The sequence below is a fragment of the Lissotriton helveticus genome, chromosome 6 (genome assembly GCF_964261635.1).
Source record: "Lissotriton helveticus chromosome 6, aLisHel1.1, whole genome shotgun sequence".
NCBI lineage: Eukaryota > Metazoa > Chordata > Amphibia > Caudata > Salamandridae > Lissotriton > Lissotriton helveticus.
The window spans coordinates 1326864006-1326889801 of NC_136067.1; the positions used below are offsets into that span (position 1 = coordinate 1326864006).

At 41.2% G+C, this 25796-nt stretch overlaps 1 protein-coding gene across 3 annotated transcripts in view; it reads left to right on the top strand.

Moving 5' to 3' along the window:
* The window catches only part of THUMPD2 (THUMP domain 2 tRNA and snRNA guanosine methyltransferase), a 392304-nt gene that overhangs the window by 108803 nt on the left and 257705 nt on the right, over positions 1-25796 (top strand). For all 3 annotated transcript variants that reach the window (XM_078649056.1, XM_078649054.1, XM_078649055.1), the window contains exon 4: positions 15572-15649. In XM_078649056.1, the coding sequence (XP_078505182.1) occupies positions 15572-15649 (78 nt within the window). The remainder of the gene's footprint in view (positions 1-15571; positions 15650-25796) is intronic.

Below are 25796 nucleotides of genomic sequence, written 5' to 3' on the forward strand. Positions count from 1 at the left end.
GTTAGTTTTATATTATGTATTACTAAAAACGATAAATGAAAGTGATTATTTTTTTCTGCAATTTACAGCAAGCAATTTCAAAATAAAATGGCTCACAATGAAGAGACCGTGGCAATTTCTTTTGAACTGTCCACTACATTGATTGAAATTGAGAGCACCAATAATGAAATATTGTCACAAGGAGGACATGACTTGTATGATTCCATTAGATTGATTGAAATGGACAGCACCAAGAATGAAATATTGTCACAAGGAGATGACTTGAATGATTCCACTACGTTGATTGAAATTGAGAGCAGCAATAATGAAATATTGTCACAAGGAGGAGATGACTTGTATGATTCCATTAGATTGATTGAAATGGACAGCACCAATAATGAAATATTGTCACAAGGAGGAGATGACTTGAATGATTCCACTACATTGATTGAAATTGAGAGCACCAATAATGAAATATTGTCACGAGGAGATGACTTGAATGATTCCACTACATTGATTGAAATTGACAGCACCAATAATGAAATATTGTCAGAAGGAGGAGATGACTTGAATGATTTTTTTGATCAATCTCTTGATGGCGAATTTATCGAGTGTTTGGAGACCATAGAGTTACAAGAATCATTATTGGAGACTTTTCATGAGGACATTGCTGATGAGGACATGTTACTAGTTCTTTCAAATTTAGAAAATTCTGAAGAATAAATTTATATTTAGAAATCAAAAATTGTTTGAGACATTATTCATTTTTATTTTTAATTTATGAGGTTGTAGCGAAGTGATTGTAGTATAAAATGAGACTTATAGTATAGAGTGCAACATTTTTATGTTACATGGTAAGTTTACTCATATTTACTTCCCTTCTGCCACTATATTATCTCCAATGTGTATTTGACATCTCTTCTTCATCTCCGGCCTCCTTTCTCTCACTGTGTGTCTCCGATGCATCTTATCGCTGCTATTTTGTGTAATTACAGAAGAGAGTAAAATAAAATAGTTCGGAACGTGAAAAGGGGGCAAAGTAGAGTACTCCTCACCCCCTAGGCCTTTTTAGGCGGTCCCAAAAGGATCAGTTTCTGCTTTCCTGAGAGATTATGGTATGAGTTCCATATACCACAATAACTTGCATTACAACATGCAAGATATCTATCTCCTATTACCAACTTTTGGAGATATTCGCGCTAAGCGCGAATATCTCCAAAAAGTAACACCTGCCCTGAGCAGTTCTTAGCCATGTTATCCAATGGGAGGTGGATAACATGGCTAAGAGCATTAGCTCGGTAATGTATGAATATCGCTGAGTTTTTAGCGATATTCATGCATTGCGGCCGTTTATTATCGCATTTGTGATAAACCTTGATAATAGCAAGGTTTATCTTCGATAATTTCTGATGATGCTTAGCGGTAAAAAATTCGTTGGTAAGCATCGTTAGCGATAAATATCGCTTAACTTTGGTAATATGCCCCAACGTCTGTTAACGTTCGATTCGAAGGAAATGAGGAGGTGTTGAAAAACATTGTCTGCGCCATCTTGCCTTTTTTGAAATGCCACACTTTTGTCGTGCACGGCAGCCATTTTAGATGTCTTGACCAGACCCACTCTCTGCACGCTGTCGATTCGTAGCATGGCTCCTCACCCTCGCAAGCATCTTCCCCAGGCACTGGTCACCCCCGCTCTCTGTCTTATGCATGGGCAATAAACCTCCCCCCATCTGCGCTGCTCTTCCCTGAGAATCACACTGTGCCCGCCCGACACCTCCCTTTCGCCCTATTCACTACCGCACCCTCTGACACTCCTCTTCCTCTGTGTCCGATTGTCCAGGCTATCAGCTAGCCCTGCAGATGTAGTTTATGGCCCCAGCTGTAAAGAATCACCCCTCTTCAAAGGAGTTATAGTAGATCAAGGCCCACACCCGATGAGATCCGTCACACCACACGTGTTCCTACTATCTGAAAACTATCCTGTATTGTGATTGGGGAGGGGACCGAGCCTGAAGCGGAAGATTCCAGGAATCACTCTTTGTACATCAAAGTTTTTACAATTATGTGTCACATTAAAAATATATAGCACTCCAACAAAGTAGTAGGAATATAAAACTTTAATAACATATAAATATATACAACAAAACAAAAACAGTAAAAACATTTAAACAACGAAGAGACCGTGGCAATTTCTTTTGAATTATCCAATAGATTTATTGAAATTGACAGCACCAATAATGAAATATTCTTGTCAGTAGCGGTCTGTTGTGCGAATAGTTCCAAGGCAGCAGAACGCGCTGAAATCTAGATGGCACGAAAGTGATGTCTAGCAAGTTGCCGCCCAGCAAATAACGGCGTGGGGCGCCGCGGGGGTGAGTGAGTCCAGTAGGCACCACAGCTATTCTTACCGGCATTGCAGAATTACTGCTGGGGACAATGCCTGTGCTGTAGCAGGGTCACAGCAGAAACAAAAAGGATTCTGTTGAAGATGTTGTTGGTTTTCAATTTGAAAACAGTTCTGGTGTCAACTGCTATGTTATTGTAGTGGTTAATGTTTTGTTTTCTCTAGAAAATGTAAAAGAGGGGGAGGCAGTCCAAAGTTCCGTTAAAAGGGCAAAGGAAAGGATCGGTGGTTTGAACTATCAGTCAAAAAGGGAAGGGGGTGCAACAATTTTTCCTACCGGGTCACACTGTGCTTTCACCAGAAGTGAGGTCTGCAGGATTCTAGTAATTCAAAGTGAGGCTGGCGCCGACGTCCCGCGGATACAGTTTCGTCACTCCACGGGTGATCATGGCAGTCATTCCCCATCGGGGGTCGGAGACTCCCGCGGCTCCTCTAGAATCTTCAAGGTCGTGGAGGACTACGGTGGTGGAGTCAACCAGTGACCGGGCCATTTCTTTATGCTGGGCCCGCTCTTGCCAGGTCGACCGCCATTTTGAGAGTTCGGTAGCTACTGGCGATCGCGGGGTCAAATGAGCGGACGGGCTCCACCCTGCCGGGCGAGACGTTGCAGCATGGCCACAGTGGAAGAACCCTTTTCCGGGCGCCTGGAGCGCTGAGGGTGCAGCTGGGAAGCCTCCACCTGGGGAGGCGGGAGAGGCCTGTTCGCACCGTCTCTCCCTCCCAGTGCACCCCACGGCGTCTCGCTTGAGATTTGTTATGGCCGGACCAGGCGATGAGGACGAGGGGGGGGGGGGTCGGAGGCATGTGCAAGACATCCCCCCCCAGGGTTGTTGCAGCAATTATACAAGAAAGAAGAAGTGTCCCGTCCGTCTTCGGGCCGGGCTTCCGGTAGATGTCGGCCGGACGCCCCTGGCTCTGGCCCCATGAACGGGTTTCTTGGTTTATTGGCTGCAGCCGGATCCCGTCGGCCTCGGCCCCCCGACCGTTGGTGGCCGGACCGGAAGAGCATGTGGCGGGACTACCTGCAACTCTCAAGGGCCACCGCGGCCGGACTGGGAGAGAGAGGGGAGGGTCGAGGAGACATTCCCCCCCCCCTGCAACTGTTCAGCGTTGTAAAGGCAATCCCCTGGCCGGGTCCCGCTGGTCTCGGCCTCTCCTCCGGCTACACCCTACGTTAGGATCTCCTGGCCGAGGCGTGGCAGCAGGACCTGCCTTATATGGGCTGCTCCCGGCTGGGCGTAGCCGGAACCCTGCCCCACCTTGGAAGTTTCCAGAGTGGGGGCGGATGTTCTACTGACTTGCATTTTCCCTAGTCTATCGATTTTTTTGGCGTGGCAGGCGGTGGGACAGCGAGGGGTGATTTGGTTTCTCTTACTGTTTTTCTGGTCTCTCACCACTGGCATATTTCTAACGTTTTCTTGTTTCTAGGACATTAATAGGTTTTATCATTACGTTATGTTATCGTTTCTTTGTTCGTTGTTTAATAAAAGTTCATGTTCATCAGTGGCCTACTGATTTTCGATTTCCTATTCTTTTCTTTCCAGGTTGTTTCATGCTAAAGTTTCTGTTAACAGGATACAGTGATCACTTCGTTATTATTGCATATGTCCTTTTCACTAGGGGTGCTCTCTGGTCGGGCCAGATGACGTATGTCTAGTAAATGGTCCGGGTGAAACAGGTGCATCAATCAGTGGGGAGTAGATAGGCATGACAGATTACAACGGGGGAGAAAGGTCCGCATTACGTACCCTTTCACTACTTGCAAAGATTTTCCTACGTTTATTTGCAAACAGGGAATACCTCCAAAAAGAACTAATTCCCAAACAGTCAATGTTCGGACAATCAATCAATCAATGAGGAATGAAATAGGTACGACGTGTTAAAGGCTTGCGTTACCTACCCTTCACTATCTGCAAAGGGAGAGAGAATATTCCTATTCTTCCTCGTTTGCAGGCAGAGAAGATCCTTAAGAGAACCAACTTCGAACAATTCAATGCTCGATTCAAACAATCAACAAGGGGTACTGTGAACACAAATGAACGCCGCTTATGTACATACGCATTGCTATTTTCAACAGGTTGTTCCTAATGTTTCTATTTTAGCGAGGTCAAAAAGAGATCCCATTAGTGGCCTACTGATTTTGCTCGATTCCTTTTGTTTTTTTACACGGTTTTTCGCTATCTGCAAAGACTAAACAGAGTATTTTGACTCTGTGCTTGTTTGTAAATAGAGAATGAACCAAAGAGAACAATCAATCAAATGGAGAGAGAAGCAGGCACGACGGATTACAAAGGGGGCAAAGGGCTGCGTTAACTACCCTTCACTATCTGCAAAGAGAGAGTACTCCTAATAGAAATGAGGGGTGGGGGGCAGCATTCAAAGCAGATCAGTGTGCATAAACACGAAAATGTTTTTACTTACCACGTACTTGACATTCGACAGCTTATGATATTTGCTATTAAAAAACCATTGAAATTCACTGAAAAAACCATAGGTTATAGACCATATATAGTTAGGAATTAGCATTTACAAAACCTTGAAAATTCACTGAAAAAACCATAGGTTATAGACCATATATAGTTAGGAATTAGCATTTAAAAAACCTTATTTTACTCACACAAAACCATTGAAATTCCATATATAGTTAGTTGCACTAACTATATATCGCGCACCCGCAATCCACTGCTGATGATGTCACATATTACATCATTCATGACATGGTCAGTGACATCACTGATGACATCACTGATGACATCTCAAATGACATCACTGATGACATCATCTAGTGTCTGTGTGTTTTTGTAAAGTTTAAATACGTTTTACATATTGAAGAATGACTGGATGTATGGAAGACTGAGTGTGTGTGTGGCTGGCTGGGAGGTGTGTGACTCTGTGCATATCAATGTGTACTTGTATCAGTGATTGTATAAGAGAGTAAGTATGTGTTAGTATATGTGTGAAAAGTATGGTGTTCTGTGTTTAACTATAGATGAGGAAATCGAAGTGTGATTGATTCTTCACAGGACTGACTAGGTGTATGAGTGCATATGATAGTGTTCTAATAATAACTGACTGTATGTATGAGTAATTGTATGGGTGAATGAGTGAATGTGTGTGTAGACGTACGAATCAGTGAGTGCGTATGTAGTAACTGGTATTGGTGTGTCATGATGTCATCAGTGATGTCATTTGAGATGTCATCAGTGATGTCATTTCAGATGTCATTAGTGATGTCATCAGTGATGTCACTGAAGTATGGTGTTCTGTGTTTAACTGTATAGATGAAGAAATGGAAGTGTGATTGATTCTTTACAGGACTGACTTGGTGTGTGAGTAACTCCATGGATGAGTGGCAGTGTGTGACTGTCTGCATAGGTGTATGAGTGCATATGATAGTGTTGTAATAATAAGTGACTGTATGTATGAGTCATTGTATGGGTGAATGAGTGAATGTGTGTGTAGACGTAGGAATCAGTGAGTGCGTATGTAGTAACTGGTATTGGTGTGTCATGATGTCATCAGTGATGTCATTTGAGATGTCATCAGTGATGTCATCAGTGATGTCATTTGAGATGTCATCAGTGATGTCACTGACCATGTCATGAATGATGTAATATGTGACATCATCAGCAGTGGATTGCGGGTGCGCGATATATAGTTAGTGCAACTAACTATATATGGAATTTCAATGGTTTTGTGTGAGTAAAATAAGGTTTTGTAAATGCTAATTCTTAACTATATATGGTCTATAACCTATGGTTTTTTCAGTGAATTTTCAAGGTTTTGTAAATGCTAATTCCTAACTATATATGGTCTATAACCTATGGTTTTTTCAGTGAATTTCATTGGTTTTTTAACAGCTAATATCTGTAGCTGTAAAATGTATTCTTCTTTAAATCCCAAAATATATTTTATATGTTTATGAATAATTTTTTTTTAAAATATTTTTTTTTCTTCGTTCCCGCTTCGCGAATCGGGAAGCTTCCTGTTAGCTGACCTTGATGCCGCGAAATAGACCGCGAGCCGGTAAACGTTTCTTTACCGCAAGTGCCGCGTTAGAAAACAACATCGTGACGCCTCCCGTCCGCATGACGTTTCACGTTGTCGCGTGATACGTCATATGACGTGCTACGTTAGCGAACTGGTACGCGAAGCGAGTCGCAAAGCGCAGGTTTCTGGAAGCAAACCGGGAGGCCCTGCAAAGCGCTTAACGTAAACACAGCAAGTCATGTGACTTGGTAATAACACTTTTCATTGGTTCATTTCACTTTTGGTTTCCTAATGATGTAAGACTAGGTCATATAATCTAAAATGAACACTTTTGATTGGTTGAGAACTCTTGTTTTTCCCAAATGATGAAAATCCCTCCTTCTTTCCTCACTCTGACTTTCATCATTGTGAGAGAAAGACCCTTTGTGATCACTGAGCAATGGCTTCTTTAGTAGCTTCAGCTGGTGCTTCCCCACCACCTCCACCACATCCAAGGAAGAGTGGACCACCTGCTCAAGTTATAATTCAGCAAGAAGAGGAAGAAGAGGAACAGGAGGAAGAGCACGAAGAGAGGCAGTTTTTGCCTGAGGAACCCAGGACGTCTCACCGGAAAGAAAACTTCATTTGGCAATTTTTTAAAATTCCCAAAGGTCAGAAAAAAGTAAATGCAAGATACGTAACTTGCCTTATATGTCAAGATAGACTGTCCAGAGGAACCGAGAAAAAATACAGTTTCGGAAACTACACAATGCATCGCCATATGACTAGGTGGCATCCTAACAACTACAGTGCTGCACAGTTTCGGAACGACCTAGATAATCTCCCTATTATGGCCAGAAGATCTGTTGTACCGGAAGTAACGGGACCAGAGGGCAGGGAGATGGTGCCAAATATACAAATGAGATTTGGTGAAGTAAAACACATCTGCGTATTTTGCGATGGATTCATTTGCTACGGAGAAAGAAGCATCACTCTGATCAACAGAGCTATTGACTATCATATGCAAGTTTGTACGAAACGCCCAAAATAATAAATACTTTTTTTTTGTTTTGTTGCTCCTGTTGAGCCCTTTACAATGAATCGTTTTCATTGCCCCCTCCAAGAAAAACCCCAAAAAATATAAAACTGTTCAGAAAAATTCAAAAAAAGTAAAAAAATGTTCTGAAAAATAATAAAAAAAATATAAAACAACAAAAACAATTAAAAAAAAAGTTCTTTTCAGAACTACCTCCCCGTTATTAAAAAATTGGTACAATATTTGGAACTGTGCCAACCTCTATTTCTCTTAGTTCGCTTCCCAGTTCGCTCGCCGGTACGCGAACCGGAAGCGAACCAAAAACAGTAAGTATAAGGGAAGGAAACAGAGACTTATGTTAAAAGAAAGACAGCTATAGGGGAGTAAACTAGAGATACTATTACCCGTAATCCACTGCTGATGATGTCACATATTACATCATTCATGACATGCTCAGTGACATCATCAGCAGAGGATTGCGGGTTTTTTGACAACGTGCCTTATCCACGGTTTAATAACGCTGCCTTTTGCTTTATGTAAGTTTTCAAATTGTATGAAATATATACCAATAGGTCGTTATGAACCTTTAGGTAGTGCTTTTCTTCATGAGGTCTGGTCGCTTCCATACACATACAGATGTTTCAAAGATGATCGTTTATCTGAATGGAGAGGAATGCACTGAGACGCCAGATCATTCACTAATGTGTAGGCACATACAGTTACACGGTTCATGCAACAAACACCGACCAAATATGGCTTGCGTGTTGCAAGGCACGCCAGTTCCTGCTATCATCCCCACGTTCAAGTTGTTGGAAAATGGTAGTTATTTGATGCTCAATAATGAAGATTGTTCTGAGTTAATTAAAAGTATTCCTTTTATGGTAACAGTAAGTGAACGGGTTATTTGCTGCAGAAATGTTCTATTTCCTCCCACACATGAACATAGGGAGTTTTCAATCTGGCCACAAATACCAACCTTGGGAGAGATTTCAACGGCATGGCAAGAATAAGAGCTCTTGTGTCTCAGAGAGAGGTGGCCTTGAGTTCGGCCCGTGAAACTTTCGTGCTTCAATTAGCGAACACCCGTACAGAGGTGCAGACCCTTCTCAATTCAGATTTGCCTTTCAATTTCAGCAAGATGGTTCGGACTATCTTTAACGCATCCTCCACAAAGGCCCTGGCGCACTTTTTTAAAGTTGTTACCAGTGGTCTCGTGACTTCATTTGAGAAAATCTTTGGAGTCATCCCTGCTTTCTTTCATTCTATTTTCTCCACTCTGCTTCGTGGATTGGCATTTTTACTTGCATTACCAGCGGACGCTCTAGTGCTTTTTTACATTTTTAAATATGGATGTCCCTCCTATGCAACCTCCCACCCTGCAGCTGCTGACACTGTTCCGCAATCGCATGCTAGAATATTATGGCACAATGCCGTTGGCGATATTAAGCACGGCATATGGATTATCTTTTCGATTCTCCTACTTCACCTGTGTCCAGCCTGTATTTCACTGCCTGACCTGTGATTTCGATTGGGCCATTGATTTGTGTCTCTGCGGACCGGTTTCTCCTGACGTCGACTTTAATCAGCTGATGACTCCTATCATTACTCACGAGTTGGTTTGTCCTGGCGAAAGGATTATGGCTGTGGCATTGATGCATGGACTACTTGGTCCCTGGAATTTACTGGCGGCAGCACAGTCTTTCTTGGAACAGAGCTTTCTTGAAAACCCACCGAGCTGTCCTCTGATGGTGATAGAGGATCCGGTGCTGGGAGAGCACGTATGTTCTTTTCCGCTTTTAAATTGGATGGCTGAACTGTTTTCGGATGAAGACGGTGACTTCCTATTGGAGCCTGTTGCAGCTTATTTTGCATACACAGTTATGTCATAGACCTTTTTCATGTTTGATATGCTGAGTACTAGCATTTCATTGACAATTCATTGACTTATTTGTCAAGTTTTTATTATTTACCTTGCCTATTGGCTTAAGACTCGATAAAGTACTTGGCTGTTTTATTTTTCTTTAGCATTAAATTTTCCTAGTTTTTAATGCTTTACCTTGCGGACCGTCCACATATAAACTTGCAATCTGCTCTCATGAGATGGCACTTCTATTATCTTATTCAGTTCGTTTCCGGATCATGGGGAGGTGTCATCTAGGTCCTGGATATCTTTACACCGTGTTAAGTTAGCATGGGCTCATTACCGGTTTAAACGCCATTTTTCCTTTTTTGCAACTTCTGCACACGACACTTAGTTGTTGCTTTAGCTTTCCACCTAGTAGTTCATCGTGGTTTACATGAGAATAATATGTTATTGCTCTACTATCTGCTTTGCTTGTTAAACTATATCTGTACAGCGAGTGCTAAAGTTTCAAGAACAACACGATACAGAATTGTTATGAGGTCTGATCTCCACGACTTCATACTCATAACATAAGTGCAACTTCTGCCAATTCTGGGCATGAGGCGGGTTTTATATTGCTTTGCCGAACACACATACACAACAGTTGATGCGGTTCACATGAAGAGAGAGCTGGTGTATGCTGATGTGATTCCTTCAAATCTAAGACACTAAAGTATGGGCACGCCCTAAACCAACACAAAGAGACCTTCTTAGCAAATAATATAATATGTGTATTAGGGAGGGTGAGATATAAGCAGCCGCGGGCCGTGGAGGGAGTTACGGTGAGGCAGGGAGGCGGGGAGGGGGAGAAGCAGGGTGGAGCCCTCTCTACCCTGCCCCTCCCCCTCCCCGCCTCCCTGCCCCACCGTAACTCCCTCCACGGCCCGCGGCTGCTTATAAGTGTTGCTAACTCTTATTCATTTACAGCATGTTAACATACTGTCACCATTCGCTTTTTATGTACTAGTAACTATGCTGGTAATTTTGCTACTGATAATATGTGTACTTGTATTCTCCACCCTGCTTCTCCCCCTCCCCGCCTCCCTGCCTCACCGTAACTCCCTCCACGGCCCGCGGCTGCTTATAAGTGTTGCTAACTCTTATTCATTTACAGCATGTTAACATACTATCACCATTCGCTTTTTATGTACTAGTAACTATGCTGGTAATTTTGCTACTGATAATATGTGTACTTGTATTATCTAAGATACTACGCCTGAGAAGACGGCATTAGTAAATAAACATTTCAAATACACATGTGTTCTTCTTAACTCCATGTTCTGGTTTCTAAGAAATATATAACGACCGACTGTTCATGAGTTCCACGTATCCTGAGGTACTATAAGTTCATATTCTGGATTGTCTAAACATTGAGAGTTTGTTATATCCAATGTGACACTGTACCTAGCTTGCTATGGGGTTTTTGATTACTAACGTGAGTTTTGGGACACCCTAATTCGCCGAGGTTCCAATCCTCTGTCCACAGTTCTGTGTGAGAACAGAAACCCTGCGACAGGGGCACCCCCGACCCTTGCTGGAGCTTCATCACACTTGCGATACAACTCCAGCAATGCGCCACCTTTACGGCACAGATACATCACGCATCTGTGCTGTTTTTGCCCCATGATGCGCCGCATTGTAAATGCAGCACACCATAGATGACGGAACAGCGGCACAGAATGACTAACACATCCCTGGTGATGCGCCAGTCATCATAAATGTATCCCTATGCTTCTTATCTTGTTAGAGATGAACCGCCATATGTATCATCAAAGTTTTTTGCATTTCCTAAATAGCGAACTTTAAGGAATAAATAGCGATTCTTTAGCATTCCTAGTTTGCGATTAGCTATTTGCTAATTACAAATTACCCATTCATTTCCTTCATTTCCATAGGGCGGTTGGACTCACTTTTAGCTCGAACGGCTGAATGGATTTCCACGAAACTTGGCAAAATTGTAGGGACTGGTAGCCCGATGTGCCTTTGCTATGTCTCAAGATATATGCTCCAGTGGTTTTTACGAAAATTAACTTTGAAAAATATATATTGGGCTACATTGGCCTATATATATGTTGGAGCCCAAATGTAGCCCAATGTAGCCCAATGTAGCCCAAAGATGGCCGCCAGACACACAAAAAAACAAATGTAGCCCAAATATCAGCCAGATGTAGCCCAACTATAGCCCAGTGACAGAATGACCAATCAGCTTCGCAAACCTCCGTTACGCGAAGCGGAGCGCTGTTACAGATATATATCTTTTTTTGAACGTTAATTTCTCAAAATCCACTGGAGCACATATATTGAGACCTAGCAAAGGCACATCGGGCTACCAGTCCCTAATATTTTGCCAAGTTTCGTGCAAATCCATTCAGCCGTTCGATTATTATTATTATTATTTTTTTTGCCCCGCGGGGCCCTTTTAAAACCTCCACATCAAACCTAGGGGGTCAGCGAGGATCTACTATGCCCCCTTATGGTCATTTCCCCCTTCGTTTTGGCCTCCTCTTGTCTCTCGATCCCACCGAGAGACAAGATGGCGGCCGCTACGGACTTTTTGGAATGTTGACAGACGCCAGAGAACCAATCAGCTTCGCTTCACATAGCTCCGTTGCGCGCAAAGTACGCGTCCTGGGACGCTGCCCGGTCCGCTGTTACAGATATATATCTTTTTTTAAACGTTAATTTCTCAAAATCCACTGTAGCACATATATTGAGACCTACAAAAGGCACATCGGGCTACCAGTCCCTACAATTTTGCCAAGTTTCGTGCAAATCCATTCAGCCGTTCGGGCTAAAAGTGAGGCCAACCGCCCTATGGAAAACTCAATGTTAAAAACACGTTTTGGGACCCCCCTTTTTTCTCGGCCCCCCCTTGACGAACCCCCCCCAAATTTTCAAGGGCTGCTCAGAAACGAAATGTGCCATTTTCCTGAAAATTTCAGCCAATTCCGTCCACAAACGCCAAAGTTATTAGACATAGAATTTTCAAAAATCCCATAGAGAAAAAATCCTAACTATATATACCTACTGGCGACCGCCAGTAGGTAATATATATATACATACACATATATATATATATATATATATATATATATATGCGCGTTGTTATGTAGTTTCTACTAATCCATAGGATCTGCGCATTTGTTGGACAACATAAACTAGGGGCTTGGTGCCTAGACTGATTCTGGACTCCTCCCCAGGCTATGTTCGCCTATAGACCAGCTAGCTCACAGTGCAACAGATCGCTCCCCTAACCTTATCAGGGAGCGAATAGTTTCTGGCAACCACTGAGCATGGCAACCCTGTCTCCTCGGGGATCGTGGAAACAGATCAGAACCTTTAGCTCAGTCACTCGTGCATACTTGTGCTCAGAGAAATATAGAGGATATACAGTGGGATGTTTTCAATACATTTATTGAACCAACGTTGATCTCGTATATAAGAAATGTGCTGCAATTAATCAGTAGACCGAAGCAGATAAATGTGATTACAAGCACCAAAAGCGTAAATGTGCTAAAACAATGTATATATGCAGGCATATAAGCAGGGCAGTAATCTGGCGTACTCCTACCATGCAAAACCCTACTCTAAGTGCATCTAGAGGGTTTGTGGGTATAAAGCCTTGAATCTCCCAACGGACTGCCAGCCCCAATACCTGGTGAGAGATAATGTAGGAGCCTGTCATGGTCGTGAACATAATAACCCCCCCCCCCCCTCCCAAGTGATGAAGTCTGCTAATCTATCGGGATACTCATTATTTATAATAGGAAGCAGCCTTGCGATGTACATTGTAGATTAGCAATGTTATGGCTATGTAGATAGCTCTATCGCCCCGTGGATGAAGATAGAATGACATTTGTACATAGTGCGTAAAGGGCCTTGTACATGATGTTTAAGGCATTGTCATAATTTTGTGGGGAGCTAGATGTGTAAATAAAGTAGTTCCAGAGAAACAATTCTAACCTTGTCGTGCATGCAAATATGTGCAAAAGTTCACTTGCAGAAATGTCATTGTGAAAAGATAGGACAGTGTAAGAAATTAGCAGCTTTGCTACATGGGCCTTACCCGGGAACATAACACCCACTCCTCATACTAAGGTATAAAAGCTATCTAAAAAGCCAACAGGTTATAATGAAAAGGAAGAAAAATTAAAAGGTTAAAAACTACTCATCATCTAACAGCAAGCACACTCAAGCACTACAGTAAGTGCCGACAAGCCTGGCCTTATACGGTCTTGGAGGTATAGAAGTCATTCTTAATATTACCAATTTACTGATGGAGAGGCTACAGCAACAATCTCTACAAACAGTATTGAAGTTAATTTCTAGTAACTGGATCTCAAGAATTTTGCAAGGAAGACTGGGTTAATCATACGATTCCATTGTTAAAATCCTTTACTTTTCAAAAATGAAATGTATTCTTTTTACAATGTAGACACGCCAGCTAACGCATTTACTTCCCTCAGACGATCTTGAAGGTATAGAAGGTGTTCTTAATATTACCAATTTGCTGATGGAGAGGCTACAGCAACAATCTCTACAAACAGCATTTAAGTTACTTCCTAGTAAGTGGATCCCAAGAATTTTGCAAGGAAGACTAGGTCAATCATACGATTTCATTGTTAAAATCCTTTACTTTTCAAAAACGATATTTCTTCTTTGTACAATGTAGACACAGCAGCCAACGCGTTTTCTTCCCTCATTTAGGGGAGGCCCTCAAGGAAATTATGGCACAACCGAGAGACATGAATTTTCAAGCAGCTTTATTAGCTTAGTGTGCCCAAATGTACTGAAGATAGTGTGAATGGAATCTTAAAGCTCCTGGGTTTCGAGAGTCCATCATCCCAGCTCACATACACTTGACAACTGACTAGATTAGCATAGGTGGTCCTTATTGTCTCTGAGGATTCTGCTGGGCGGCATGCTACATATGTCATGCTTAATAGTCTGCAGCTTCGCATTGACAAAGTGTGTGAGTAACAAAGCAAGGGCAATTACCATGAAGCTTAATAAATAAGCAAAATCTTAAGTGGGTGTGTTTTCTTGCTCTGTGCGATTAGTTACAATGGTTTTATGTTGGTCTTAATCTGACATCCATTGTTAACGCCTCTTTGCGATGTACCTAGCTTCTATAATGGCTGGCTTCTCCATGTAGCAACAATGCACTGATTCAAGCACATTGCCATCCGCAGTCTGCTTCACCAGCCCTTTGATTAAGCCTCTGCCAGGGAAAAGGAATTGAAGTCTGCTTGTGCAACTTTCATTTGCCAAGTTACACATATCTTGTCAAGTTTACACTTGTCGGGCTGTTGGAAATTACAGAATTGGGGGCCATATGTATCAAGGCCAAATGGGTTTGCAAACGCCGAAATTCGCAGACTTTCGGCGTTTGCGAACCCATTTTCGCAAAATGGTATGTATCAAACAAATTGGGTGCAAAATAAGGAATCGCAAATTTTGCCATTCCTTATTTTGCGATTGCATTTAAGGAATTGCAAATTTTGCGATTCCTTAAATGCAATGTATCAAGGAAAAAAGAAATTCCAAAATGCCCTTAAGGAATCGCAAATTACCACCAACTTCTAGTTGGTGGTAAGTTGCGAATTCTTTTAAAAAAGCATTTTTTTGAAAATCCAATGGTGCCATGTGACGCTCATACATGCCCTTAGGGCATGTATGTGCGCCATATGCGCACCCATGTCATTTTCAGGGGTGCAGCAGGGTGTTCTTAAGACACCCCTGCACCCTTGAAATTATTCTCAATTTGCGATTAGCAAATTGCAAATTGAGAATAGTTTCCAATTCATTCCTATGGGCCATCTGGCCCATAGAAATGAATGGGAAATTATTCCTTAATTGCGATTACCAATTTGCTAATCGCAATTAAGGAATTTTAAGAAATCGCTAAAAAATAGCGAATTTCTTCATACATACCATTTTGCAATTTCTAAATAGCGATTCCTTAAAAATCGCAATTTAGGAATCGCTCAGGGTCTGTTGATACATATGACCCTAGGGGAGCCTAGTCACCATGCCATACCCACGCCCACACCTCAGGCACAACCCGGAACAGGGATAGCAGCAACCAGATGCTTCAAGTGAAGCTTCAGGCAGCTGGAGTGGCACCTTGTAAGTGGTGGGACATCTTTATGACACCCATTTGACATCCCACTCCTGTTTTTTTACTTTTAAAATGATTTTGAATGTTCGCTAAACATCATTATTATGATCTTATCGACGGCTCATCTGTTTCTAAAAAATACACTGCTTCTTTTTTCAGGAACTGGGACGAATGATTGGAATAGCCCTCATAAAGCAGTTTGGCTGGAAAACAGAACTGAGGGCTCCGGATCTGGAGGTACAAAATGATTTTTTTCAGCTTTCTGACACGTATTACTTTTATCTTGGACTCCTTTCTAAGAATAACAACCCATATTTAAATGTCTCACGGCGCTTCCTATACATTTATTTTTCACAAGAACGATTTTAGCTTTAAACCATTATTTCCTCCTATTTTTCAAGTCCGTGGATGTGAAATAATGGTAAACCTTGTAGAAACTGCTAATTCACCCCCTGTATTCTTTTGGCCGGACCTACTGAGCTTTCTATCCGTTGTTTAAGGTCCTCTAATACGGTCAGAGTTTCTATTTAAGGCAGAGAGTTCCGGACTTCTCTATCACATTGGATAACAAACGATTGGGATGGACATTATAAAAGTAAAAAATTAAAGCCTATAGATTTGATTCTAATAGAAAGAGTCAGGGCATCAACACCTGACCCCCAGCACAGGATTCCTACCTTAAAGGTCAAATCTTGCCTAGTTGTTACTGCAACTACGTTCCCTATCTTACTTGGTCTATCAGCTTGGTGCATTTTAAAACCAGGCGGTACGAACTCATCTGATATTGGAAGGCATTCTTCAGAGAATCGTGTTTTGCTCAGGCATAAGTTCTAATGCATATTGGACTATTTTCTAATAACCGGTTACCAATATTGGCTTTTATCGCACACTATAAAATGATAAACACTAAATGGACTGAACTAAGATACCATGCTAAGCACTGCACACCATGCAAAGTGACATCCACTAAATATGAAAGTAGCCAAGGTACCACTAAAGAGAAGTAAGGCACAATGGGGTGTGGATACATACCAGTACAATGTAGAAGGGGCAGAAAGGTGATCTTCTTTAGGTTTAATTGGTAAACTCACATGTAAATGCGCATGGAATGCAGCAGATGTCTCTGGTTCATCTAGAGACCCTATATGTCATATTGCTATGATAACCGGTCATTGAACCATCAGTGGTTGAACCATATGAATTAGGCTAGAGTTCTAAACGTGAATTTTAGCAATGTTTACACTTCCTGATTTCTCCTTTTTGTTTTTGTGTTTTGATCATCAGAATTGAAAACTATGATTGAAATGTGAACTTAAGAAACAAAAATTATTTATGATTGTTGCCGTGGATTTAACTATAACACCCCCTTTAAAGTATTATGTAAAACATGTGAAATGAATTATCAGATAAAGTGTTGAATTATATGGCACTTGAAATATAACATTGGATGAAATGTTTGAAATAATAAAAATACCTACAGACTAAGAAATGTGAATGTTGTCCCTCTGTACCAAAGTTCAACATCGGTCACAAATTACTCCATTAAAATATAAGAGGTGTTCAAAAATGGTATCAAATGTTGAAGAAAGTCTATCTTTAGTTAATTCCAATTTCCATTTCAAAATCAGCAACACATTTGTGCAATCTATGAAGGATTATGGGAATTAAATCTACCTTGGCTTGCCTGAGAGTCATCTCCAGCTCATCCAAAGCGCAGCTGCCAGACTTCTCTGGCTGCAAGAAGTGGAAACATATTTTCCGCTACCTTACAACAACTTAACTGGCTCCCAATACGGAAACATATTATTTTGGAATATTAAAACATCGTTCATTAGGCTCTGCATTCTTCTCCCTCCATCTTGGCTTTTAAATTAAGCTGGTATCACCTCCCCACTCTTTCAGAGCAGCAGGCCAATTTCTTCTCCACGTTCCTGTTACTTGCAGAGTACTCACTAGAGAAAGAGCCTTCTTCTCCGCAGGGGCTAAACTTTGGAATACATTTTAGCTACACCTAGTTTCTCAAACTTTTCTATCTTTTCTTATTAAATCAGTCATCAAAGGCAAAATGTTATCTGTACGGAAGTCAACTAATACCTTTAGTCATGAAAAGGGCCAGACAGAGCAGAGTATATTAGTTAAGATACCTCATTGTATCATGACATCTCAGTTAATTGAAAAGAATAATTCAAAAAGGATTGCACCATGAGGTGATAGCTGAGGAAAGATACAGTACCCAATGAGAATGGTGGAAGGGATACTGTATTGGCCTCATTGCCCTTAATAAAATCTTAGATTTCCTATTTATTGAACCAAGGGAAATTTCTACTGTGTAACAGATCGTGAGAGTGCATATGCAAGTTCAAAGCTTCTGCTCACGACCAGTCTGCGGATCTAAAGATGTTCTCCATCCTTCGTGCTAGAGCTCTGGATGCTACTGCTCCACAATTGGAGTGAGCAACAGGGGATGAATAATTGACCCTAACTTCCCGATTACTTTTCCTGACTAAGCAAGATAGAGTGGTGCAGCACACTAGCAACAAGGATCCCAAAAGGAGGTTAGGAGCTTGTCAAAAAGAGTGGAGTGTAGGGGAGAAGTTTGAGAAAGAGCTTCCTACAAACAGCTGACATTGCAAACAGGAGAGGAAGGGAAATATTAATAGAGAGTGGATCAGAAAATAATTTTGTTGTGGGCTGAAATGTCGAAAATGATTTTATTACTGGAATAGTGTAGCTCAGAGACAGTAAGGGCTCTTCCGTCTGAAGCTGTTTTATAGGAAATGAGACCTGGTAAGGATGCAAGCTTAATTGAGAGAGATCTTTGGAAGAGAAAAGTAGATGCCTTGCCAGAGTGTAAAACAGGATAATGGAGATGTCCCATGGGTATGGGAAAAAGGAAGAGAAGGCCTCATGAGATGGATGCCATTCATGAGGCAGCATAATAGAGGATCTTTACCCAGTGAGATGGAATTGAATAGAGGTAGGTGTGCAGCAATTTCAAAACAGTAGATGATAATTGTCCTGTTGAAAAGTCTCTTAGAAAAAAATGAAAGGAAGGTACGTGAAGAAGGAGGGGGTCAAGACCTTGCCTGAAGCATCAGCAAAGACCCATGGCACATCTGGGTTCCAGATCCCAAGACCACTGAGCCAAGTTTGACACCTCTCAACACATATTGCCTGACATAAAGTGTTTTGATGCCTCAACAAAGTTTATGACATCCCAATGATAAGAAACCTAGGCTAAGCTTTACAAGTTTTATCCCTGGAGGTCCTCACTAATACAGTATGCATGCCAAGTGAACCCTTAGTAATCCTGCTCATGGTTCCCACCTAAAGCTCAGGAAAATGTCTTTTGTGTGCCTTTAGACCCATCACTGTGTTAAATCCAACTCCTTCCAGTGTGTGGGTATAAGTTGGGGGTGGGGGTCCGAGTATGTCTTGTGGCCTAAATGCCTTAGATTGTGCAAGCATATCTTCCTTTGAGACTAAGATAAACCTGTTGGGGCAGACTATCCTAAGTTTTTTAAAGAGCGCTTTCAAAACTACTAATGGCTTTAGGATTTGGGGCGCATAGTACTGTATTACAACGTGGTATTTGTCTCATCCACAGTTATGTGAAGTGCTTTGACTGTATTGTACTTGTCATAGAGCAGCTGGAACATCAACCACTTTTTGATGGAGGATGAACATGGCAAACAGACAAGAAGCAATGTGTTTCTATATGCTAGAATCTGTAAAGAATCGGTGCCTGAAATGTACTACTACAAATCTTCCTTTTTCAAGAAGTCTCCCAAATGTTCTCCATTGTGTGATACAAAATAAAACATTTGGGGTGGCATAGGGCAGGTTATGCAGGACCCTGGGGGTATTAGTTTCTGGTTGCGTGTTTGATTCCCTTTCTCTCACAAATTTTACATCTTGGGTAAGATTGATGTTTCTCCTTTTTTGGAGGAATAAGTGCAGGAAAGTGTCAGCCAGACAACCTTGAAATGCACTAAGTCAGTTGGAAGAGAACCAGCTTCAACTGAAACAAGTTTGCAAATGAAAGCCTTCTCAAAATCAAGAAAGCACCTCTTGCATCCAGGAGCTGAATAGCACTTCATGACGTATGCTTTGCACGTTGCCATTTGCTATGGATGCACAGCTAGTTTCTTACACCAAACTAAAGTCTTATGTGCAGAATTGTAGGGCTGAAACATCTGGCTTTGCTGGTCAACCCCACCCATGTATCTGTTGGAGTCTAGAATGCAAAATTAAAGAAGCGATGAAACAGAGCAAAATGTTTCAAAATCCAACAGTTTCAGCTGTTCCACAAGCAACACAAATTACAAAAAAAAATGAATAACAAGGAGCAATAAAATATCAAAGGACTCTAAAAAAAACAGACACCATAACGAAAGTGCCGAAACAAACTTTCCTCTTGAGTCCCAGTTTATCACCAAAATGCAAATTACCACCAACAACATTCACAATACACCATAGTTTTAAGAAATATGTATAGTAGTACTGACAACAACATAAACAACACGGACAGTAGGAATGTCAGTTACATCAGCCACATTCTAGACATTCAAGCCACAGGAACTGTTTCAAAAGCAGTGCCTAGCTTTGCTTGCTGCCACACAAAATCCTAATACAGTTTGCACATATGTGAGCTTACCTGGGTGTGCTCTGCCAAGAGGCCACAATTTGATAAATATATAGCCTTGAAACATTAATGACACTGACAGGCACCTTGAAAAACCAATGCTCTCTTCAACCTCAACTCCAGGGCTCTGAAATTGTGCACCATCAAGAGGACATGAGGCACATAATTTATGGTACCAACAGTACATGGGTAATGGGTGGCACGTAACAGTATTGAAACATGACATTCAGAACAAGTAAAAAAAAATTATGGAATGCAGGATGACATACAGCATGAAACGACGAGCCCTATCATGAACACCCAACAACAACCTGAACACTGCAGGGAACTCATTTCACAGTATTCACTATGTAGGGGATCACATGTGGCATGAAACAGTACTGAATCACACCATTTACACAAAACAAACTAACACTGACTGAAACTGGATTTTGCAAACAGGAACAAAGACCCTGACCTCTCTTCCAGAAACCCGAACAAGGCAATATTCTTTCGATTTTTGTAAGAAAGATGTGGCTTCAACTGTTTATAATTGTATTATTAGCGAGGCAAGTTCATGCCTCCTTTGACTACCTCCCAACCTTATCATGTGATCGGAAACAAAATTCATGGTGTGTAGTGAATGTGCCAAACGATCACATTCCATTGCGATCATCTGGTGTTTTGCATGCCAAGAAAAGTATAAGTGTAAAACTGTGCCTCACCTTTCCAACAATACCTCCCTTTTGGCAAAGTTCTCTGTGAGTGTGGAAAACGGGACTGGTTCATCCTATTTACTGGAAATAATGGAATGGGCATTTCCAAATATAACTCCAATTCAAAATTTTCTGTTGAAGCTCAGGAAACTCTAGGATTAGGAAACGAAAGGAAAGGAGTTTCTAATCAACAAAGTAGGGACGAATGCCAAACAGAGATAAGATTGATTTCTTGGAACATTGCGGGGTTGAAAAGAAATCAAGGGGATGTAGTGGGGCAGGAGTATATTGGACAAAATGAAATAATTTTTTTTTAAGAAACATGGGCTTTGGAAATACCCCACAAAGTAGGATTCAAAACATATAGTGTTGTTGCCACCCCTTCGGTTAGAGGGAGGCCCTCAGGAGGTCTTGTTATTTGAATAAAAGTTACCCTAGATATTGACATAAAGCAGGTGGACTACCTAACTCAGGACATTGTGGGAGTAACGTTTTTAACACCGGATCAAAATGAATTGTACATAGTAAATGTCTACAGCAGACCCAGCTTAGCGAGTAGGGAATCTCTAGGTTATTAAACATTTAGATCAATTCTTATCTTCACTTAACCCAAGGTCAGTGGTAATCGTGGGGGGTGATTTTAATAGTAAATTTGAACTTGTGGTAGGATTTGAAAATATCTTCGAAGAAGAAGATATGGTTAATAATATTCCCACGTTAGAAAGTGGCCTTGTAGTACCCTGTACATCTGCGCTAATAAGACTGGTCTCTGAACATGGCCTTCGAGCCTGTAATGGCCGACTGCCTTCTGACAGCCCGAATGCTCCCACATTTAGTAGCAGTAATTCCAAGAGTTGTATAGATGATATTCTGGTATCGATTGCCTTATGGCCAATTCTACATGACTTGGTAGTTGATGACAGACCTGAGAGCGATCACTATCCCCTATGTCTGACACTTGCTGCCCACCTTTTTCCGCCAGCTACTTTGAGGGTAGGAGACACCAATTGTAGTGTTACTGAGCATTATTAAGTAACAGCTGTAGAGCCCTAAACTGGCCTTCCACAGGGGGTAATGAAGTAGCCATGAAGCAGATCTACGATATTTTTGCAAGGATTATTTCCCCGTATGTAGATTCATTCGCTACAGAGATTCCAATTATGAGTATACACCAGGTATTGGTAGAAGCTCTGACACCCATATTAAGTAGGATCCCCAAAGAACGTAAAAAGGGGATAACAGATGTGAGTAATCTGGATAACCCCTGGTATAACAAAGAATGCTCTGAGGCAAAAAAGGAACTCATTTTGGCAGCCAAAGTTAAACATGTAGCGGCTTTAAGGGATAAAAGGAATAAGTACAAGAGATTATTAGTCCAAACCAAGAAAAATTGGGATGATATTTGGACTGAACTAAGTAATGCAGCTAAAGTCAAAGATCACTCAGGCTTTTGGTGCCTGATATCTAAAGGTAATAAAAAGGGAAGATGCAGCAAAGACCTCTTTTTAGATGCAAAAAACTTGGGTAAGCCATTTTTCCCACCTTTATTCAATATTTATGAGTGAAATAGAGTTCAGTCTTCAAGATTATGTAACTATCAAAATCATAGCTCCATTATATTTTAGTTTGGATGAAACATTGGCAGCAATAGATGCAGTTAAACCGGGGAAGGCACCAGGACCAGACAAGATACCAGGAGATTTATAGAAACATGATAAAGAAGTTTGGGGCTACTATATTAATCTTGTATGTAACTCAGTTGTTGCAGGTGCCCCATACCGGAATCATGGAAAGGGGCTGAGATTACAACCATTTTTAAAAAAGGTAACCGCCAAGACCCTTCCCATTATCGACCGATTAGTTTAATAGATGTTTTACAGAAAATATATGCACTGCAAATTTTAAAAAAATTGAATGATTGGCTTGAGAAGAATAGCATTTTATCAAAATATCAGGCAGGTTTTAGAGCCAAAACTACACAATTGACCAGGTCTTTAGATTCCTCTGCATGAGTTGGAAATACACAGTATTTAAGAAGGGTCATCTGTACATCGCCTTTGTTGACCTAAAGGCTGCTTTCGACCTCATCCCTAAGAATCTCCTCTGGAAATTCCTAAAAAAAACTAGGGGTACCGGGGGAAATACTCTTGCAGATAATAAGATGACATGAGGACAATTTTGCAAGGTTTAGATGGGGCCAGAGGGGCGAGCTTCCGGAATCTATTCAGGTAAACCGGAGCGTAAGGCAGGGATGTGTGCTGGCACCCACCCTATTTTCATGATATGCTTTTATTTGCAGACGACACCATCTTAACCCCTTCCGTGCGGCCGCGATTCCCCCGTGTGCGGCTGCCGAACGAACAGGGCGGGGCCGTGACGAACCCCAGCCGCCATCAGCACACGAGCACCGTGGAGCGTGACGGCTGGGGTTCGTCACCAGCATGGAAGGGGTTAATATCCCAAACCCCTAAAGGCTTACAAAGCTTAATAGACACTTTCGGGGTATATTGTGAGGCAAAGGGTCTAGAAATAAATTCTAGCAAAACAAAATATATGGAAGTTAATCCACATAAATCTTTTAAAAAGAACTTAACTGTCAAAAATCAGAAGCTAGAATATGCGCATAATTTTAACTATTTAGGTACCACTTTGGTTACCTAAATGACTTGCAAACCGCAATTGGAGAAAAGTAAGACTATTTTACTCCAAAACTCTCTACCAATAATAAAAAAACAAGAGAGTAGTATGTCTAAAGCGGTATCTTCTGCCCTTGAGGTATATAAATATAGGGCACAATCAGCATCCTTATATGGGGCAGAACTGTAGGGGCCCTCAACACTTTTATGGTGGTTGAAAATAAGTTTTTTAGACAATTGCTAAGCTTTCCAATGCGTAAACCGCTAATACCCATTGTAATGGACCTAAATATACGCTGTACAGATTATCAGGCAATTTTACGACCATTATTATTCTGGGTACGTCTGTGGTCCACTGTTGAACTCGTCCATTATAAAAAAGGGTTAGAGGAAATCCTTAGGCTCAAAAACGGTATAGGTTTGCCATGGTTGAAGCATGTCTATGATTGGTTTCATAAATTAAGACTTAAGAATTTTTGGGAGGACCCTGCTGAACTGTCTATGGCCTCAAAAAAGATATTAAAGCTAACCTTTTTGGCTTACATTCAAGATAGCTTGCTTGTCCCATAGTTCAGCCACAGGTACACTAACAATACGATTCCTTTCAATGAAACCAACTTGGAATTTCGAGCCATTCTTGGACGAAGTACAGCGACAGTTAGCAAAATCTTTATATCCGAAACTTCGATACAGTGTTTTACAGATAAATTCAAATACATCAAAATGGGCCCGCAAACATAGGGGTGATAGTACTGAGTGCTGTGCCTTATGCCATACGGGTTCAAAAGAAAATTAATGACATCTACTATTCTTCTGCCCAGCGTACACAAAATATAGAAGGAAATGGATCAAACCCATTTGCCGGCTATTGGGTACAAGATCCTGCTATGAGAGAAAGAATACTGAGAACAGATACATCTCAAGTAGTGGTTTTCAGTGTTAGTAGGTACCTGTTGGATGTAAGTTTAATAAGAAAAAAGGAAGGCTTGAAATTTTAGTTTAGAATACTTGAAGTATACCGGCTTTTGCATTTGCACTTTACTTAGTACATATGGAACTCACTGTCAATTATTAATTCTTAATATCATATTAGTCCGGTATTGTACTGAAGAAAATGTGCTCTCTTTTCTGTATATTGTATTTCATATATATCTTATATCATGATTATTAAAATCTTTTTATTAGAGTCGTAAACCATGACGTTTATTTTATGGATGCCACAAATGATACCTTAGTCTTGGTAACCTACAATGAGATTCGATGTAACTCCTCAATGTCTTTTAAAATTAAAAATTTTGCAAAGTTATCTATATTTATTTTTGTAATGGCTAAGAAAGGTCTTGTATTGGAAATATGATTCCTAATAAGTATGCATTGGTCTAGCGGTACCTTTTTTGGAAGGTTATCAAATTAAATGTTTTTACTGTCATGTGTAATGTATATCTTTTATGGTTTTTAAAACAAACCAAAATAAAGATTTAATTGAAAGCTTTCCCCTTTAGAAGCAACATTGTCTGCATTATAATTAAATGTTTTTATTTAGTAGTTTTGTATAGGGCTAGCTGGACCAAAGGGTATCAGAGCGCTTCACAACATATACAGCAAATAAAATAGTGAGCAGACTGAAAATCAAACATACAGAATCTGATGATAGAATGTTTGTATCCAGAAGATATCTTGGTCTGCGACCTTGTTGTCAGACTTGGAATTTTGGTAAAGCTGTAGTGACAGAATAGGGGGCAGTCCAGGGTCTCTCAGATCCCTCGAGTACGGTCGAAGAAGATGTCTTTGAGGAGCCTCTTGAATTTTGAAAATGAGGAGATTGTTCTAATGTGGGGAGGAATGGAGTTCCAGATTTTGGGAGTGTTACCAGCAAAAGATTTGGCTGTAGTTCTGTGCTTGCGAGATTTGGGCGGGATGAGCAGTAGAGAGCTGGAGCTCTTGAGGTTTCTGGACTGGCCTGCCCTATTGAGTTTGGCGGCCAGGTATTCTGGTTTACCTGTATGCAGGGCTTTGTGCGTGATGCAGGTTGTTCTGAAACTGGCTCGCAACTTCACTGGGAGCCATCTGAGTTCTTTGAGGGCTGGAGAGGTGTGCTCAAATTTCTTAATTCCGGAGACCATTCATGCTGCTGCGTTGAGTGTCGTCTTCAAGGGGTAAGGTGGGATTTTGCTGTCCCTGTCAAGGTCGCAATTCCATAGTCTATTCTGGAGAGGACTAGAGCCTGGGTGGCTTGTTGAAGGTCCTTGGGTGGGAGGAAGGGTTTTATTTTGTATAGTAGTTTAAGGTTGAGAAAGGCACTTTTAGCAGATCTTGACATGTGTTTCTTCATGTCGAGTTTTGGGTCTAGGGTGAACCCTAGAGATTTCACCGAGTCTGCTAGGGAAAGGTTACCATTGAGGGCATCA